Below are 19,379 nucleotides of genomic sequence, written 5' to 3' on the forward strand. Positions count from 1 at the left end.
CACGAACGGGTACATATCTGTAACAGGTTTTCAAATCATTAGCAGTTTGTTTGGCAATCTTCAAGACTGACAAAAGAGTTTAAAAGGCTTTAAAATCGTTTAGTTTAGATTTGACGAGAGCACGATGTCCAAATCTTCATACCTCAAATCTAAAAGCCGTACACAATATCTATTTGCGATGATTTGATGGATAAAGCCGTCTCAATCAATTTGGAGAAAAGCTGTGCTTTGGCGTCCTCTAGCGGTCCACCGACACACGCGCACACACACCAGTCGAGACTGCCCGCGGGATCTTTTTTTCCTGCTTTTTAAACCTAAGAGCATTTAATTTGTGCGCTATTTCAAGAATAGAATAGAATAGAATAGAATAGAAGGATACATTTATTTCAGAGATAGCGAGACGAAGGTGAAGAGCCACGAAGCTCCCCTGGAAACACTTTTAGCTTCAAAACGTTTGCTCGTATTCGCTGTGGTCCAAATATTGAATGAACCAGAGTGTTTTTTTAATTATTATTAAAACCAGTACAGTTGCGTAAAACAATCCTGCATATTCGTTCGCTTTTTAAACGCAAATATTGAACGAACGACAGTGATTTGACAAAAAAAAGTGCCCACCGAGTGACGGTTGATGCTCGGCTGCGATTGGTGTGCTTTATCCGACGTCATTCGGTAGGCGGTGCCGACACGTGCGATTGGCACCGCGTTCTCCGGCCAGTCCTTTGCGGGACCGGGACGGAGACCGAGTAGCGGCGTCTTTGCGGGGTCGTTGCGGCGTCTTTGGCGTCCACTCGGGACATTTTGGCCAGCGACTGCGAACTCACGCCCTCGCCAAAGGTAAGAAAGAGCTTCCGGACGCATTTTCCCCTTTGAATGGGAATCACACTGACACTTTGTCGCGCGTGAAGAGTTGCGGGTCGCTCGCGCGAGCAGCTGTCGCGATGCGGCGCGGACGGACGGCGGGACGCGTCTCTTTCTTCGCTCCGTGGGCTCAAAGGCGGGTGACCGCGTCGTCGCCGATCGGACGCGCACGCAGCGCAAAAGGCTGACGGGTAGATGGCTCCAAAAATGGCCGCACGCGTGGCGAGACGCGCGCCGTCATTCGGACAATTAAATAGCATCTGGCCCCGGTTGCACGCAGGGCAGGACATCCGGGACATCCGGGACATCCGGGACATCGACGCGCTTCCAAATAGCTTTCAAGTTTGCAACGACGTCGAATTGCGGTGCGCGCTTTGATTTCGATCCATTGGGCCGTCGGAATGGAGCGCAAGCCCAACTCCAAATACGAGTCCAACAGCCCGTTAGCGGCACCAAATTCAACATTCATTCACAAATGGATTCGGGAACTGAAAATAGGACGTCGAGCGCCATTCCCAAACGCTCGGGTGTCGATAAAGCGCTGGCCGGGGGCTCTGGCAATGTTTTTTCCTTTTCCACAAGGGGGCGGCGTTTCCCTTTTCCATGTTAGCGCTTTATATTAAACCAATATGTATATGTATATGTATATGTATTGCATTGTATTTTGGACAGCCGCCCTCATTTCAAGCTCATAACACTCCAGACATTTAGGAATGAACTCTTTTTTTTTCCCGATGGAAGACAGACAGCCGTATTGAATGTTCACGTATGTGCTCCTACCGACTCAATCTTGTGCAATTCAAGTGACAATGACAAAAGCCCTGGCGCCGCAGTGGACGCATTTTTGCACGTGCGGCATCGAATGAGTGACGTGACCTCGAGCCTTTTGAAAGGCACGAGGTCACGAGGTCACGTGACACGGCCTCTTGTTCTGATCATCGTTTGGAAGTCACCGGGCTGACTCTCGCTCGCGCAGCGGCCAAGTACAAGTACAAGCTATTGATTTTCTCTTTTGCTTCACTCTCCCTCATCCCATAATAATTGACTAACAACATGTCGGATCTATTTCGTGCGAGCGTCCCGGAAGAGGTCCGTCGCGGCTCGCGTGAAATGACCAGCTTTCTCCACCGAGCTCGCTTGGAAGGCGCAACGGAGACGAGGCGCTTCCCGTTTCGGCGCCGAGGAAGAAGGCTAGACGCGACATGACGAGCGTCGCGACCCCGAGGCGGGATTCAGCGCGACCTTTCTCGTCGGAATGAGACGCGTCGCCAGACTTTGTCAGCAGTTCTTCCTTACCCGACCGACAATGAAGACGGCTCAGCGGCGCTCCTCCGCATCCTCGCAACGGCCGCCGTCAAGCACGACCAGGCGCGGACGGCGGTCGCCTGGAAGGATGTCCGCCTGGCTGCACGGATTGCTCGTGGCGCAACGTGCGAGAGAAAGGGGGGGAAGCGCCCGCGTCCGATTGCGCCGGCGCTCTGAAAGGGACGACAAAAGACAAAACGAACATCAATGTCAACTCGGAGAAGGACGAAGGAGGCACGACGTACACCGATGGAATAGACTGAAACTGGACCAGGCAGGCGGGGACTCCTTTCGCTGGCAGACGAGGGGCAAAAGCGCCAGGGCTTTTGTCATTTTCACTCAAAGGCCCGCGCGACATTTGATTTTGATCAACATTCAATACACGGTGAGAAACCTGAGACTGAAAAAGAGTTAATTCCCAAGTTATATGGCTCTGGAGTTATTTGAGCTTGAAATGGGGGCAGCCGTACGATACATAGATATCGCGTCCCCTCCAGTGCCAGGGTTTGTTTGTTTGTTTGTTTGTTTGTTTGTTTGTCAGCGTCACTCCCATTCCACGACCCTCAGAATATTGATTTGTCGACTTTTCAATTTGATTGCCGAGTTGACGCCGTTGGCGCTTCGTCGCATCCCACGAATCCCTTCTCGCCGATCCAAACGAGGTAAGGCGGGGCGAAGGCGCCGATAGGACGACGTGCTTTGCAACGGCGGCCGTCTTACGCGTGACGCGCGTCATCCTCTTAGTGCGCGGGCTGCGTTCACTCGCGGTGACCTACATTGGGGTCGGTATGGCGGCAGAGGCAGGGGGGGCCGAGAGGCGGGCAAGCGGGAGGAGTCAGTCCATGTCCAAAGTGCTCTATACGTTCCGCGGCGCGGGCGTGTACCTTGATTATCCGATCACGTTCGAGACAAAATGGAAACATCGTGTGACAGATGACGTCCGATCGCATCAGGTGGACTTGTTGTAAATTGTTTATCCGGGAGCGAGGCCCCGAGAGTGACATCTGGATTCCCGGTGCTGTATCGCCCCCCCGCCCCCCGACCTTCTTTGTGATTGGCACGTCATTGCCAGGAAGTGGGAACGACAGCGGCTTTGAGAGCTCGCTGCACCCCCCGCCGGCTTCAGTCTGCCCAGCTCCATCGTGCGCAAAAAGAGTCAAAAGGGGGAAAAAAAGGCGTTTGGAGGACATCTTAAAAGCCGCCAAAATGTTAACACGACTGTTGCGAAAATCAATGAAGTCATTCACTGCCAGACGATGTGCAAACGTGTCCACTCTTGGGCCAGGGCTTTTGTCATTTTCATCCAAATTGAAGAACCCGCAGAAAATTCCGTTTTAGGACTACATGTCTACATTGTAGTCTCTTCTTTCATCAGAAAAAAAAGTTAATTCCTAAATTATATGGGTCTGGAGTTATCGGAGCTTGAAATGGGGCAAGTTACAATGTTTATATATGATATTGACTTTTTTCATTCATCGGCGATGCGCCTTCTACTCCGGTGCGCAAGTTTGAAAATGCACCATTCCAAGCCTTAGAGACCGCAAAATACGATCAATCCATATGTATGTATTGTATTGTGTTTTGTACGGCCGCCCCCATTTCAAGCTCAGATAACTCCAGATGCATAGCATTTAGGAACTAATTCTTCCGTTGGCTGACGAAAGAAGAGAGAGAGTCCAGGGTTTCTAACCCCGCATTGAATGTTGATGTAGTCCTAAAGGTCAATATCCTGTGGGTCGTGGAATCGGAGTGACAACGACAAAAGTCGCCGACACATTTTGGCACGCGTCCAGCAGCGAATGAGTTCACGACAACGACGCAAAGTCAATAGCGGCCACGCTTCAGGTCAACGCGGCAAACATTGGCGACGACGTTTATGTTAGGCCAGTGGCGCAAACCCACATTTGTAATCCTGAGCTTTTGCGGCCGGATTAAAATCCAACGTCGGGGGAGGGGCGGCACGAATTGAGCGCGGATTAAAGGCTGCACAGCTGCGTCGGGACGGGGGGGGGAGGGGGCTGCCCGCCCTGTCTTGGGATGACGCGGAAATGGAAAGGGTAGACGTCATGTATGTATGTATAGACGCAAACAAACAAACACGCGCGGGCCTTAAAGGGAGCTTGACAAGATGGTTGGAAGAAGAAGCACAAACAACAACAACAACAACTTGCTATGCGCAACATTGGTCTCGGGACGAGCCCGTTGCTTTGACGTCACCCTGCGGCGCCGGCGCTACACAAGTTCTCTCATACAGTATTTCAAAGTACGAAAAAATACACGGTCAAAGTACTGTATTTTTTGGTGTATAAGGCGCACCTTTTCTTTCAAAGGTCACCCTGCTCCATTTCCCCCGTAGAACAAGTATCGATCGCATAACCCCGGCCAGCCTCATCATCTGCTCTGCTTTATATTTGGAAAATATGTTTATACGTATTTGGAAAGGTGCGCCATATAGTCAGTCTAAATGGAAAACGTTTGAAAATACACTGCGCCTTGAAAATACGCTATTTATACATTTGGAAGACGTTTTTTTCATTGATTGAAGGGGCACCTTAGAGTCCGCTGCGCCTTAAAAATGGAAGAAAATACACCATCGATGGGGGATGCGCCTTATTCACGGGAAAATACCGTCACGGTGGCTTGAAAAAGTATCCAATGAAACATGACGAGACTCCATTGTGGTCCGTGTTCAATTGCAAGCTCGCCATTCCGTCGGCAACATTGTTCATCTGACGCAAACGAGACGCGCGAGAGCACAATCTGTACTCCTCGTCTGCTCTGCGGGGGTCCCAACCAACATTGGGGGAAAGTGGAGGAGACTGGGAATGTCGGGTCAAGACCGACCCCCTTTGCCCTAAATACTTATGTCAGATTACTTGCATAATATCCTACTTGGAGGGGGGGGGGTGTACTCTGTCTAGACAGGCGGGCGCAGCACCTGAACTTTGGGTGGGGTGGAAGGAGGGGCTACTCAAGCGCATTTGGTGGCTGCCTTTTAACAACTTGGTAAAAACGTGACTCGCCGCCATCACTTGATGCCCTCCCCCCATTGGAATCACTTGCTTTTTTGCACTTGGAAGGCCGAGCGCTTGAAAAGCGGCGCGATCGGCGCAGGACGCGGACCTCGCGGCCGTCGCGCGGGGAAGGAGGAGGACCGGGACGGGACGGGACGAGACGGGACGAGACGGTCGTGGCCATGGAGGACGCCAACGTGGCGCGGGCGCAAGGAGCGACGCCGCCGCCGGCGGACGCCAAGCGGGAAGCGTCGGGAGGTGAGGAACTCGTTGGCAGCGTCCAATCCTTTCAGGGGGATGGAATACAAGCACCGACATCCATAAACTAACAGAAGGTCGACATTTGAACGGCTCTCGTCCTTTGTGTCCGCTCCAGTGCCGGCGTTTTTGGCATTTTCACTCCAATTGCAGGACGTCACGAGGCCTTACCTCCCTCCCTCCCCATTTTCTCTCTCTCTCTTTTCCGTAGCCACGCGGGAGGCGTTGGCTAATCTGGGTGAGGAGGCGAGTGCCTCCGGGAGCGCCAAAGACATGGACCTTCTCTTCCTGCGCGGCATCATGGAAAGCCCAATTGTAGGTAGTCGCGCACATCGACGCCTTGACATCAGAGCTCGCTTACGCCCTTCGAGGGACAAAACGTGCAGGAAAAGCTTTCTTCAGCCGTCATCTGGACTTCTTTGAAGGTGTCGGCCCTTTCGCTTCTCATCCGAGAAGCTTCGTCAGCCAACTAAAATTTGCCGGTAGCTCCGGCCCCATAGCTATATCCTTAATGTGCAGAGGTGGCGGTGCTTTGAGCCTACACCAATGACTTCTTTTGTCCTGACTGATTATGGTCTACGACTGGCCCCGATTGCCCCATTCGCCCCGGTATCACCTCATCAGCACGCGCAGCTTTACGCTTATCTGCTCATTTGCGCTTGAGACGCCGCCCCGCCCTCCCTGAGTTTCCACGTCTCTCCGGCAGGCTTCCGAACGCCCGGAGGAGGTGAAACTGGAGGCGGTGCAGGACAACAACATGGAACTGCTGACGGAGATCCTGGGCGACATCGGCGGCCTCAAAGTCGCAGACGACGGCGCGGCCGAATTGTCCAGGATCCTGCAGGAGCCCCACTTTCAGGTCAACGCGGCTCGGGCTTTTGGGGAGTGGTTTCTTTTTTTGGCACTTCCGCGCCCGCAAAACGTTACGTTTGGGTTTGCGACCGGCGGGTGGCGCTGTAGAGCTCCGCCTTCAGCTGCGCAGGTGTTGGTGGTTTTAATAAGCGTCGGTGAAAAGGACGAGCATTCGGGGTGGGGTCATTGTGGGTCGTCTTGTCATGTTTTCCTCAACAAAAAACATTTGTCTGCCTTCTAAAATTGGACGCAAAGTGGGCCAACAATTAATCCAATAGATTAGTTTCTAATCCATTTGTGGGATTTGAGCTTTTCCGTGATTAGATTTTTGAGGAACATTCCGGCAACACGAGTTGTTGCCGAGATGTGAGGCGAAGTTGGTGAAGTTGCCTCCACCGCTCAACTTTTGGGCCACAAATGAATGTTTGGGCATCACGTGTGGACCCTGTGAAGCCCCCCCCCAACTTCCACAAGCAGAAGACCCTCTTTCTATATTATTGATACTCATTCACTGTTAATTAGTTCAGTTATATGGCTCTGGAGTTATCTGAGCTTGAAAATGGGGGGCGGCTGTATAAAATACAATTCTTGATTTATATAGCGCTTGAAGCTGCAGCAAAGCGCTAATTCCGCCTCCTGGCGGAAGGGAAAAGCATTGCCAGAGGCCACGGCCAGCGCTGCATCGCCACCCAAGCATGAAAAAAACCCCACATTTGGGAACGGCGCTCCATCCGCATCATGCTTTTCAATTTGGGAGTTGATTGTCTTCCTTTGGTCAACAGTCCCTTCTGGAGGCGCACGACACGGTGGCCTCCAAATGCTACGAAGTCCCGCCCCCTCCCGAAATGGCCAACGACGCGGCGGTCAACAGCGCCCTCACGCAGGCCGACGCCGTGCGCATGATCGGCATTCGCAAGAAAGCCGGCGAGCCTCTGGTCAGCTCCACAATTTGGGGGGAAAAGAAGGGGAAGGAGAAAGGAAATGGAATTGTCGCGACCCCCCCGCAGGGCGTGACCTTTCGCGTGGAGAAAGACGACCTTGTGATCGCCAGGATCCTCCACGGCGGCATGATTGACAGGCAAGGACTCCTGCACGCGGGCGACATCATCAAGGAAGTGAACGGCAAAGACGTGGGCAACAATCCCGGCGAGTTGCAGGACTTGCTCAAGGACTGCAGCGGCGGGATCACCCTGAAAATACTACCCAGCTACCGCCACGCCCCCGCACCCCCGCAGGTACGTCGCCGCCGATGCCGTGCCACGCTGGTGTCCCCCGAGGAAGAACGTCAAGTCCATTAATAACGCTCCACCGGCTATGTGGGTCGCACGATCTTCCATCCGGGAGCACTCTCCGTTCGTTCGGACGCCTTCTTTTCTCAAAGGCGACATCCCGCCGTAAATCCACTTCCATTCCAAGCCGCGACAATTGCGCATCCGGAAGAGGCGTCACGTTGGCCGTCAAACAGAGGGCCGCGGCCGTTCATCCGTCACGCTCGGTGTCTCATTTTGGAATCAAGTGTCGCTCCAGTTGCCTGCCTTACTTTGACAACAAAGCGCAACACGCTGTCCCATCATAACCCCGGCAGGTCTACGTGCGGCCCTACTTTGACTACGACCCGGCCAGCGACAACCTGATCCCTTGCCGGGAGGCCGGAATGGCTTTCGAGCGAGGAGATATCCTTCAGATCGTCAACAGAGAAGATCCCAACTGGTGGCAGGTGATTTTTGCGCTAACGCAAGTTAGCTTTGTGCTAAAAGACGGCAAAAGGGCGACGACGGGTTGCGCAATGTCTCGCAGGCTTGTCATGTGGTGGGCGGGGCCACGGGGCTGATCCCCAGTCAGTTCTTGGAGGAGAAGAGGAAAGCTTTTGTTCCGCGGGACTCGGATGGATCGGGTAGGTATTTCAACACCTCCGTTTTTGTCAAGCCGGCCCGGGCTTGCTCTCCTGATTGCGGGATTGGCAAACTGAACCGCCACGTTGGCAGCAAGTGGCAAAATGGCGTCACTCTTTTGTCAGAAGTCAATGCAATACAATCCATATTGATTGATTGATTGATTGATGTATAGCGCTTAAGCTATAACATTGACAACTATCATATACGGGAAATTATAGCAGTCGCAAAGATAGGAGGAAGCACCGGGGAGTAAAACTAATTTCAAGTTGGAATCATGCAGAGTCAAATGCCAAAGAGTCCTTTTCACCAGTGGATCAGGGACGTCTTGAGTTTTGAGGCAGTTTTCAAAAAGATGTCGGGTGGCAGGCCATTCCGGCAAGGGAAGAGGCTTGAACCCCCCTGAGCCTCCGATGAGTTGTTGGCACGGCTAATCATGTCTGGTCAGCAGACCTGAGGTGTGTCGGGGTGGCTGATCGAGGCCATTTCAACATTTGAAAACAAATAAGAAGATCCTGAAAACAACTGTCACATGTCGAAGTTCTACGCTCCCTCTTACGAGTGAGTAGCAGTCAAGAGGCGAGCATCCTGTCCTGGTCTAAAGTCTCTCATCCAAAATATTTTGCAGGGCTAACTGTGGTCTAGCCCACCCCCTCGTGGCCAAACACTGCACAAGCAGGGATGAGTGACGGGCTCCCTATTCTTGTTTTTTTTTTTCAACACCCCCCTGCCCCCCCCAGGCATATTGTGCGGCACTATTGCTGGAAAGAAGAAGAAAAAGATGATGTATTTGACCGCCAAGAATGCAGGTCAGGCTGGCGGCGTCTCTAGCTAGCGTCGTTTTTGATCCCCGAAGCAGCATAATAACAATTCTGTGAACTAGAGTTTGACAGGCACGAGCTGCAGATCTACGAAGAAGTGGCCAAGGTTCCGCCATTCCAGAGAAAGACGCTAGTTCTGATCGGCGCGCAGGGCGTAGGCCGACGCAGCCTCAAGAACCGGCTGACGGTCCTTCAACCCACCCGCTTCGGAACCACCATCCCACGTAGGTCGGCCGGCATTGCGACGACGTCAAGGTCACGCAAAGTTCTTTGGGACGTAACCGACGCCACTTTGCCTCGCTAAGACACGAGCCGGCGTCCCCGCGACGACGAACTGGACGGCAACTCCTACCACTTCGCTTCCAGGACGGAGATGGAGGCGGACGTGAAGGCCGGGCGCTTCCTGGAGCACGGAGAGTACGACGGCAATCTGTACGGCACCAAGATGGAGTCCATCCACCAGGTGGTGGCAGCGGGGCGGACGTGCATCCTCGACGTCAACCCGCAGGTTAGCGTGTGTATGTGTGAGAGAGAGACAAAGCGAGATAGTAACTCACATTGAAAGAAAGCAGGCCCACATTTGCCGCATGTTCACTCATAAACAGCCCTTTCATTTTGCTCGCGTTCTTTTTTTCGTCCTTCCAAATGCAAACTAAAGGCATCCCGTGATTTCTCCCTCCCTCCTCCCAGGCTCTAAAGGTCCTGAAAAGGTCAGAGTTCATGCCTTACGTGGTTTTCATCGCCGCGCCAGATTTCGACACTCTGAAGGCCATGCACCAAGCCGTCGTGGACGCAGGCCTCACCACCAAACAGCTCACGGTAAGGAAAAGGCCATTTCAATCCACGGCAAAAGTGTTTCGGCGTACAGACGCTCCCCTACTTACAAACATTCCAGTTACGGACAACAGTACACAGGAACGTATGTCGTATTCTCTCCAGTTATAACAATACATTTCATTTATAAGCGCCTTTCAAAACCAATACGGGTTACAGTCCTTAAAGACCAGAAAAAAAGTGACTAAAATAGGATGAAAATGCCTTCAAGTAAGTCAAATAATCTGCCAAAAGAACAACTAAAATTGGCTTGACACTATTTCTTCAAATAAGTCACTATATGGAGCTTCGGAAAACCTACACAGGTCTTAAAACGAGTTCGGGGCAAAACAAGCGCATTTATCTCGACTCATATTTTTTGTAGATTCATTTGCTCCAAATGAGAAAAACGTGCTGAAAATTAGCACTTCGTATTACTGACAATATGGAAAGCTATTTCAATCTTAAACATACTTATCTAAGCGTTGTATCCAAAAGATAGCACTGAAGCAACTTACGAGCGAGCGTTGGCAACGTATCCATCTCGTCGGTAAATTGGGGAGCGTCTGTACGGTCCGATGTGGATGGGATGAATTTCCACCGACGTCAAGTCCCGCTTGGCAGGACGTGGACCTGAGGAAGACGGTGGACGAGAGCGCTCGCATCCAGAGGGCTTACGGCCATTGCTTTGATCTGACGATCACCAACGACAACCTGGACAAAGCCTTTGACGCCTTACGGTCGGCAGTGGACAAACTACGTGCTGAATCTCAGTGGGTCCCGGTCAACTGGGTGTACTGAGGAGACCCCACCCCGCTCTCACCTCGGACGGACGGGGAAGAACCAATACCAAGAGCTACTTCTGTCAAACAAGACAAATGTTGAAACACTGTCCGTCCTCGGGGGCCGCGCAACTTTTTTCTACTTCGACTCAGAGGGAAAGAGTGCTTATTTATTTGGTAACCGTTTAGTCAAGGTCTTTACATCACGTGCGAGCGCTGCAAAAGAAGAAGGGGCGCGGAGGATTTGGTCTTTCTTGACATGTCTGACGTTTGCCGTCCGTGTTTCACCAGACGGCTTATTCGTCCGTGTCGGCTCGCAAAGCTTTTCGGATGAGGAGCCAAAGGTCCGACACCTTCAAACAAGTACAGATGACGACCGAAGAAGGCTTTTCGTCAACAGACGGCTTTATTCTTTTATGTTTTGTTCAGGATCAAACACTGTTAATTTTCTTTGTAGTTTTTGTTGAACGTGATTAGAGTTTGTTTTTGTCTTCAACGCTTCTGCCTGACCGGCTGGAGCAAATGACCTTCAGACTGTCCTCAACTTCAAGGCAACGTGCGTCATGTTTAACATATTTGAAAACAGTTCCATGTAGGTCAGGGGTGTCCGAAGCGGGTCCCGGAGGGCCGCCGTCCTGCCTGTTTTCCAGCTCTCCCAGGAGCAACGCAGCCGATTCAAATGATCAGCTCATCAGCCAGCTCTGAAGCAGCATCAAAACGGTCCCGATGATTTGAATCGGGTGCGTTGCTCCTGGGAGAGCTGGAAAACAGGCGGGACGGCGGCCCTCCGGGACCCGCTTCGTCGTTATTTATTACAAGTTCAATGTTCTTCCTGTGCCACATTGTAGGAAACCCGCTGCATGTTGTGAAAAGGTGTTTTCATCAATCACTCGATGTTAAAACAATTTGCTTCTACATTTTTACCTGCAAAGTTTAGATGAATAAAGGTGACTGCATTTCAACAGCTGCGACATCATTTGGGACTTTACTATTGACAATAAATCACAAAATGGTAGCATTGAACCAATTTGGGGCGCGGGAGGGACAAATGAATGCAACAAATATGACAGGACTGGAATGTAAATGCTTGATTGCCTGGAAAAAAACAATGCAAGTGGCCAGTAGGTGTCACCAACGAGCCACGATTTGCTGAGACGCGTCCTGGACACAGAAACACAAATGACAGAAGACAGTCGTCCCTCGCTTTCCACTGTTAATGCGGACCAGGAACACCCGCGATAGACAAAAATCCGCCAAGTAGAGTTATATAATAATAACAACACAGAGGGCGGTGCTGGGCGGGGCTGACAAGATGCACAGCCAATCTAGATGAGATATCGTGCCGTCATTGGGTGGCGTCAGCGCTGGGAACCAATCAAACTATAGCCATGTACAAAACCTCTGAGTCGTTCATCATTTTGAAACATTTTTTCCAGGCAAAAAAAAAAAAAAAAAAACCTGCGATGCGCCGAAGCCACAATAAGTGAACCGTGCAAATTTCCCCATTGTGGGACGAACAAAAGTTTTCTAATTCTGAAGTAGCGAGGGATCACTGTACTGCCTGCGCTAAGTATCAGAGCAATAATTTGTCTTTTTTTTTAATAGAAGAAATACAATTGCAAAAGAAAACAGCAACATTGTAGTTTTTGTTCAATATTTTTTTTTATTAATGAATGTAACTTACAGTCAAGCCAAGGAAAGAACTACATGAAGTGATACATATTCACATTGTGTCCTAACAGGGTTTTACAGCATATCTTGTGTTCCGTAAGCGTAAAAGTAGACCAAAAAAATAAAAAAATACAACAGGAAACATAGAAATGAAAATCTTTACAAACTTTACAACCCCCCCTTCCAAAAAAAAGAAAGGAGTTTTTGCAAGTGGATGAAGGAATTCAAAAATCATCAATTATATAAAGACCCGTCCGTCCGACCGTCACCCAAACTCCCTCCATTTACCAGAATAGGAACGACTGCAAATGGACTTTTGGCATGTCACGCTTTAAATAAGGGAGAAGATAAAGAATCTAGAAGACGTGAATGATGGGAGCTTTGAATGGATATGGCCGCGCGGGTTGGATTTGGAAAATGGAATTGCCGCCATTGGAAGCTCCAGGCTTGAATGGTCATTTAGAACAGGAACGGCCTCACTTTTTTTCTTGTGGTTGTTATCCTTTTTTTACATCTGCAACTCAATCCAAGTGAGTGTCATCGAGCTATCATGACATTTGGACACGATTTGACAGATGTTCTCCACCTGTAATTTTGACTTGATCATCCCAACCTAAACTACAGTTGGCCCATAGCTGTTCTTGCGGAAGAGCTGGTGATTGTCCAACCGTAAAATGGATACGGCAAGCAACTCGAGGGCTTAGTTTGGGGCTTGCTTTTTGGGACTGTCAAGACAGAACAAGCCATGAAATCAATACACGGCGGCCTTTTCAATTCAAAGCTCCCCCCGCGGGGGTGGCGGGATACAATTTTCTTGGACATATTGAAGTACACCGAAGAAATAAGTGAATGCAGCATATATCAGGCTTATGAGGTACTTCATGAATGGATGTGTAGATCTATATATGTGTATAGCTATATATATATATATATATATATATGTATTTATATATATAAAAAAATCTGATCAACTTTTTTTTTTAATTTGAAGAAGTCATATTCCTACTCAAAGCATAAAATACCTCGACTTTTGTTAACTTTGCGGCCGACTTCAAGTGGGCCGTGTTTGAGACTGCTTCAAAAGTGCAAAACACAAATACTGATCGATCTCTACGCAGCATCTATGGGCCAGATTGCCACGTCTCGGGGGCTGGGGGGTAAGAGGGACAGAAAACGGCGGCAAAGTGAGCAGTTTCGACAACCCCTCAGACGTAGTGCTGAGTATTATTTGGCTGTGCGTGGAAAAGAAATGTTGTTTTTTATTGCAGTACTGGCCGGACTGTGGCAGCTTATTGTAAGATGGTGGTTTAAAAAAAAACAATGGTGAAGTCTCAAGACTCAAGGTTGGAAACTGGCAAACTTAAGAAGCCCCGTGACTACCAAATCAGTCATTTAACAGTGCTGGCATATGATATGAACTTGTTTCGTTCACTATAAAATGGGACACCCCCCCCCCCCCGACCCCCTGTGATAGTAAATCAGGGCTAATATGTAAGCTAGCACCACACTGTGCGCTGAGGTAGGTTATTTTTTCCCCCAAGCTGGTCAAACAAACCCTAAAATCCGAATTGTTTTTCTAATTCACATTTGATTTCCAAAAATAATGATTAAATGCCAACGTGGCTTAGTTTGGAGTGGTGGGTTGACTAAAAATGACGCTTCCCAATAATTGTGCTGTTTCAACCAGACGGGAAATCGGAATGTGGTACAATCACAAAACGTAAGAATAAAAATCATCTATCAAGAGAGTGACTCGGGAGTAAAAAACAACAAAAGAGAAGTCGGGGTTGGCAAGTATCGAGACAGCCGGCTAATGATCACAAGGGCAAAACATCTAAAAGGAGCTACTTTAAGAACCAAGAACAGAATACCCCCAAAAATACACCTTTCACACACAACAAAAATCTAATTAGAAATGTAAAAAGGTGGCTTAACGACATCATATTACAAAGCACACAGGAGCTAGAAATACATTCATTGTTACCTGGAGCTAGCTAGGAAAATTGGTTGTCGCGCTAGCATAGAGAGAAAACACACAAATATCCAACGCTCAAGCTTTTGGGCAGCGCTAATTGATTTCCAGACGTTCGGAGCTTTGGTCGAAAACCCGCCGGAATGACGGAGACAAAATGTCCTTGTCCACCTCACGCCATTTCTAGCGGAGACCAAGCGCTGCTATGGTGAAATGACCTTTCAATGAGCTTACGTTAGCACGTCGGTCTGTCTGTCCAGGTGTAGGGACAGCAAAAAGCAGGCCAACTAAGGTGAAAATGTGCATTTCAAGTTCGAAAGATGCCAAAATGTCAAACACGATCCAAAACAATCCGGTCAATTGGCTGTCTGCAGCCCTGGCGTCGGTCAACTTCTGGAGCTGTGCCACCTTTAGGTCGGCGAGCGCCATTTTGCGGGAGCCGCCGCCAGATTCCTCATCAGCATTGGGTTCATTTCAAGTCTCAAGCTCGCGGCTTAGTACAAAGGGATGTACTTGTACACATTCTGTACTCGCCGATGGATGCCACCTCGTGACCAACGGCACCATATACGGTACGTGAAGCTCCTCAATGTACTTCAATGTAGTTCCCGGCACCACGATACCTCTACGTCTGTGTAGGCTCTCAGCCGTGCACAAGTGGTCCGTCGATGAAAATGGTTCTTCGGCCATCATCTGTACTTCTTTGAAGGTGTCACCCAAAGAGCTTTGTCAGCAAACTAAAGTTGTGCCGGACAGAGGTGGTGGCGCCAGACCTCTGCTCTGATAGGTCCCTGCTCTCAGGTTGGGGGAGCCGTGGACTACTCCCTGAAGCTCATCTCATCTCTTCTGCTCTGTCCGATTACCTCTTATGTCTATGCCTGGCTCCGATTGCCCCATTCGCTTCGGTGTCACCTCATTAGCCTGATTAAGGCTACGTGTTAACGTCCTAAGAAGTCTGTTATAAGCACGGTCTAAATTAAACGTTAAACCATCGTGGCGATTCAGTGAAAGGATTTTTCTGTTTGACAAAAATGGCTTTTTTTACCCTTTACAAAAAGAGATAATCAGGTTAGCTTCAGGGAGGAGTCTCCCCCAATCCTGGAGCAGGTGCCTGTGAGAGCAGAGGTCTGGCACCGCCACCTCTGTCCATTAGGGATATATAAAGGGCACCAGTTAGCAGCACAACTATAGTTTGCTGATGAAGCGCTTCGGATGAGAAGCGAAACGTCCGAAACCTTCGAAGAAGTACAGATGACGGCTGAAGAAACCGTTTTCATCAACTGCCTTCAACAATTGTATCATAAAACGGCGACAGGGTCAATTTGGGAACACGCGAATGAGAATTATGGAGCTTGGAGAATGTATATTCATTTTAGGGACGGGGGCCATGTGGAGGGTCTTGATTTGGATTTTTCATCCTATGAACTAACATGTAGTCAAAGTCAGAGATTCCCAAGCCTTGAGTCATTTTCGTGCATCTTTTGAAGTGGTCAGATGGGTGATCCAATTTGACTTTATTTGTTCAAAAAAATGGATGGTCTATTTATACTACATTTATTCCAATACTGGCATCAAAAACAAAGTACATTCAGAGATGTTCCCATTCTTTGACAGGGGTGGATTTTTGGGCTTTGGATCTTGTAGATCTCTAGCTCGTCGGTGCTAATTCAACTTCTCTCTCGGCAATTCAGCCCACGCTTTCTCCTATTTTAAAAAGGGGGAGAAAACGCAGGAGGCGTGTGTAGCGGTCCGACGAAGGCTATTATTTTTTGCTTTACGACTGCTTTCGTCCCAAATACAAACAACGAAATGCTGGGAGGAGGATCGGGGGGTGGGCGCTACAAAAGCCATTCTTGTTTTAGTGCAAAAACAAACATCATCAAAAGGTTGGACTCGATAGATTTAAAGGAAACGCCATTTACATTGTGGTATTTTAAGGTGCTGGTATAGTAGTAGGTCAAGTCAAACCCCATGACAGACAAAACAACAAGTACGAAAAGCTTTTGAGCAAGAGACTTTTGCCATCTAAATTCTTCCTGGTCATTTTTCAGCGTGAATGGGAAGGATTTGGCGGCTTGACGTCAACTTTTCCAACCTCATATCAGAGGAAGGACCAACGGCTGGAGGGATTCTTTCCCATGGGGCGCATGCTCTGCTCAATCCTTGACTTTGCAGGTGGCTGCGTTGCCCTCGCCCCTTTGCTGCGTTCTCTCTCAAAGGCACAGATAAATAAATTCCCCATTTTTTGGGGGCGCAAAAGGGGGTACTGACACAAAACAGGCGGCTTGAGAAGTACTTGTCATCAGACTACAAGTTGAGTCCCAAAAACAAAGCCAGACCACAATATCGCTCTTGGTGTCCGCCCCCGAGAACCAATCTCATCACAACTATGCGTACACTCTTCATTTGAAAAGCACTCAGTATGCGGGAACCAAAGCGATCTGAACCCAACCACAAAAACATTCATTCCTATGACTTATTTATTACTGGTGTAAATCGCAAGTCGAAATAGATTGAGGTGTCCATTTTTTTTACCACGTTAACATCACCGGTGCATAGAGTCAATGGCTAAAAAAAACGGGAAAAGCTGTGCGCGAGTAGTGACGCACCTTCAAGAATTTGGTCGTGCAGCTTGATGCTAAAAGTCTCTTTTTCAAGGAATACAAATGCCACCACGCTCGGCGATATTCGTTTGACGATGAAAACACAACATGTGTTTTGCCGCCACGCGCACACACACAAAAAAAAAAAAAAATACAATTGAATGCCATTTTAGATGGATAGCAATTATGCAGATGGGCAATTATGCAGAAATGGCCAGCAGTGTGATGTTACCATAACACTTGAACAGGTAACAAGAGGTAGAACACAAAGCCATTTCCATACAATTACGCCAGTGTCATAATATGGCCAAGACTATGTGATTTTTTTTTCTCCTCACAAACTCACTCACGATCGCAAACAAACAAACAAACCCAGCGGAGCTCATCGCCATGCTATCAAAAGCGCATACACATGTGCATGCTTTGAGACGAGCACCAAGAATGACAATATTGACGTCAACAGGAAATATCAAGTACACGGTGTTCGGAATGCCCCGCAAACACAGTCAGTCGGATTTCTGTTGCCAAGATGGCGACAATAAGTCTCAATTGGTTTTCATTTTAGCATTACAACCATACGTCTCCTGTGAAAATAAACAAAGAAAATAAAAACACGTTGAGCAGTCTAGTGAGATGGTTTGTCATGAAATTATCTCACATTGGTGTTGTTTCATCACTGTGCTTTTGAATGTTTATTTGTTAATCTTATTTGGCTGAGAGCAGACCAAATAGTCCAGCTGTATAAAAATCGGCAAAGCGACAAAGGACGCGACATGATTACAAACGACTAAAAAGCGCCACCCGACATCTATAAAAACGACAGATTGGGGTGAGAAATCTCATTGTTTAAAAAACAATGCATAGTTGGAAGTTGAGACGCCATCGACTCCATTCGAGCACATGAGCAAGGTTCAACTTGATCCGAGCGGACTCGAGAAAATGTGCCCAGACTGTTCCGAGTCTTGAAAGGCAAGAGAAGATTTGCATTGGACTCGACACACAAATATTGTTACTTTCAACTATCTGTGGGATTGTTATTTTAAATAGAAAAAAATCATTCAAAAAAATCTGTTTCGGCAGTCGCCATTGAAGACTCATTGAAAATATAGCTCATTTTCAACAGCATAAAAAGACTCAGAGAAAGTCATTTGCATAAAAAAAAAAAACAACGCTAGTGTGCGCGACAACTCCTTTTTTTCGCTTCCAGGAGGAAATACTTGAAGTTGTTTTTGAAGGAATTTGCTCTCAAAGCTTTTAGACCACCGTACCCAACGCATCACTATGGAAACGCCGCATCAACATGCTCCTCTGGCAAAACTTCCACTCGTATACACTGTATATATATATATATACTGTATAATTATGCAACAAAAATAGAGTACCGGTTAAAGTGTATCAAGGAAAGGGGAGATTAATAAGCATCTGAATAATGAGCATCTGGCTACATGCATATTCACGAGAAAGTTTGACTGAAATTAAAAACATTGGAGAAAAAGACAAGGGAGTGGGGCGAGGGGGGGTGTTTCTGCTTCCTATATTGATTTGTACATTTCTGGGAACCCGTCCCAATCGGGGCCCAGCACGGCCGTTTGGATGAGAGAACAAACTCATGAAAACAGACAACTAGGAAAATATGAAGAGCCCTGCAAGTGTTGCTTCAAAAGTTCATGTCAAGATTCAAGAGGGCTGAACTGTCCCACGTTTTGGCGCATCAAGGTCATCCGGGACCAATACTGAATTAAAACAAACAAAACAGTGTGGCTAAACTAACAGGATCGAATGTGGTCTCTGAATGGCACTGTTGTTATTTTCTGAGAACGTCGCAAGTACTTTGATTTTGATTCAAGGACTCATTCTTGACTGCGCACTTGGCTGGTTAAAACACACGCTCCATGAAAAATAAATAAAGAGCCCCCTCAAATAGGATTTGAAAAAACAGGCTGCTGGGGGGAGGTGCTGCTTCCCCAAAATCACAAAGCACCAACAATACTCATATATATATATATATATATATATATACAGTAAAGTCTCGCTATATTGATATTCTCGGCAGTCGCAAAAAATATCGATCTAACCGGACTATCGATATATCCGATCCTGCGGCATGTAAATTTTCTCCTTGCGTTCATAGAAATAGTATCGTAATAAGCAGTACTATTGATATAACCGATATAACGAGACTTTACTGTATATACACACACACACACACGATCAAATTAAAGTTTGTTCCGAGCGCTGGGAACGTATCTGGTTGGTAAGGTGTTTAATAACAGAGGGCATGTTTTTGTTGGGCTTGAGCTGCCTGGTGTTTTGGACATGAAAAGCACATACATAGCTGAGAGGCGGACAGGACAGAACAGGACAGGACAGGACAGCAAAGGGCGGCAGTGGCTAATGCGTTTCCTCACTTTCAGGCGAAGTACATTGTGCGCAGGGTGTCCTGGTGGATCTGAACGGCTTTGGCCAAGGCTTGTTGGTCACGCCCGTTGCTCTGACCTGACGTGTGGCTGCCCTCGGCGCTGAAAAGTCAGAAATCCA

At 48.3% G+C, this 19,379-nt stretch overlaps 2 protein-coding genes across 7 annotated transcripts in view; one reads left to right on the forward strand and one right to left on the reverse strand.

Annotated features, from left to right (window-relative positions):
* Positions 1 to 19,379, reverse strand: part of ago2 (argonaute RISC catalytic component 2) — a 70,103-nt gene that overhangs the window by 42,358 nt on the left and 8,366 nt on the right. For 3 of the 6 annotated variants that reach the window (XM_088986953.1, XM_088986955.1, XM_088986957.1), the window contains one exon: positions 12,233 to 19,360. In XM_088986953.1, the coding sequence (XP_088843079.1) occupies positions 19,252 to 19,360 (109 nt within the window). In that variant the 3' untranslated portion in view covers positions 12,233 to 19,251. Of the gene's footprint in view, positions 1 to 2,154; positions 2,337 to 12,232; positions 19,361 to 19,379 lie in introns of those variants that run through there. The other 3 variants (XR_016113463.1, XR_016113464.1, XM_088986954.1) reach the window with 2 other exon arrangements.
* Positions 703 to 11,365, forward strand: pals2b (protein associated with LIN7 2, MAGUK p55 family member b). Its single transcript, XM_088986964.1, has 13 exons — positions 703 to 834; positions 5,244 to 5,435; positions 5,647 to 5,750; positions 6,142 to 6,294; positions 7,070 to 7,222; positions 7,295 to 7,522; positions 7,873 to 8,004; positions 8,085 to 8,181; positions 8,920 to 8,988; positions 9,063 to 9,224; positions 9,306 to 9,508; positions 9,691 to 9,819; positions 10,438 to 11,365. Exons 2-13 carry the CDS (start codon positions 5,360 to 5,362, stop codon positions 10,612 to 10,614), a joined length of 1,683 nt encoding a protein of 560 aa, XP_088843090.1. The 5' UTR covers positions 703 to 834; positions 5,244 to 5,359; the 3' UTR covers positions 10,615 to 11,365.

The sequence above is a fragment of the Hippocampus bargibanti genome, linkage group LG20 (genome assembly GCF_051943395.1).
Source record: "Hippocampus bargibanti isolate YZ-2025 linkage group LG20, ASM5194339v1, whole genome shotgun sequence".
NCBI classification, from domain to species: Eukaryota; Metazoa; Chordata; class Actinopteri; order Syngnathiformes; family Syngnathidae; genus Hippocampus; species Hippocampus bargibanti.

Excerpts from the sequence above, each read along its gene's own strand:
- pals2b (XM_088986964.1), top strand. The coding sequence starts at position 5,360 with ATGGAGGACGCCAACGTGGCGCGGGCGCAAGGAGCGACGCCGCCGCCG. Across the intron at positions 8,182-8,919 it reads GCGGGACTCGGATGGATCGG|GCATATTGTGCGGCACTATT; the intron begins GTAGGTATTTCA and ends TGCCCCCCCCAG. Across the intron at positions 8,989-9,062 it reads TTTGACCGCCAAGAATGCAG|AGTTTGACAGGCACGAGCTG; the intron begins GTCAGGCTGGCG and ends TCTGTGAACTAG.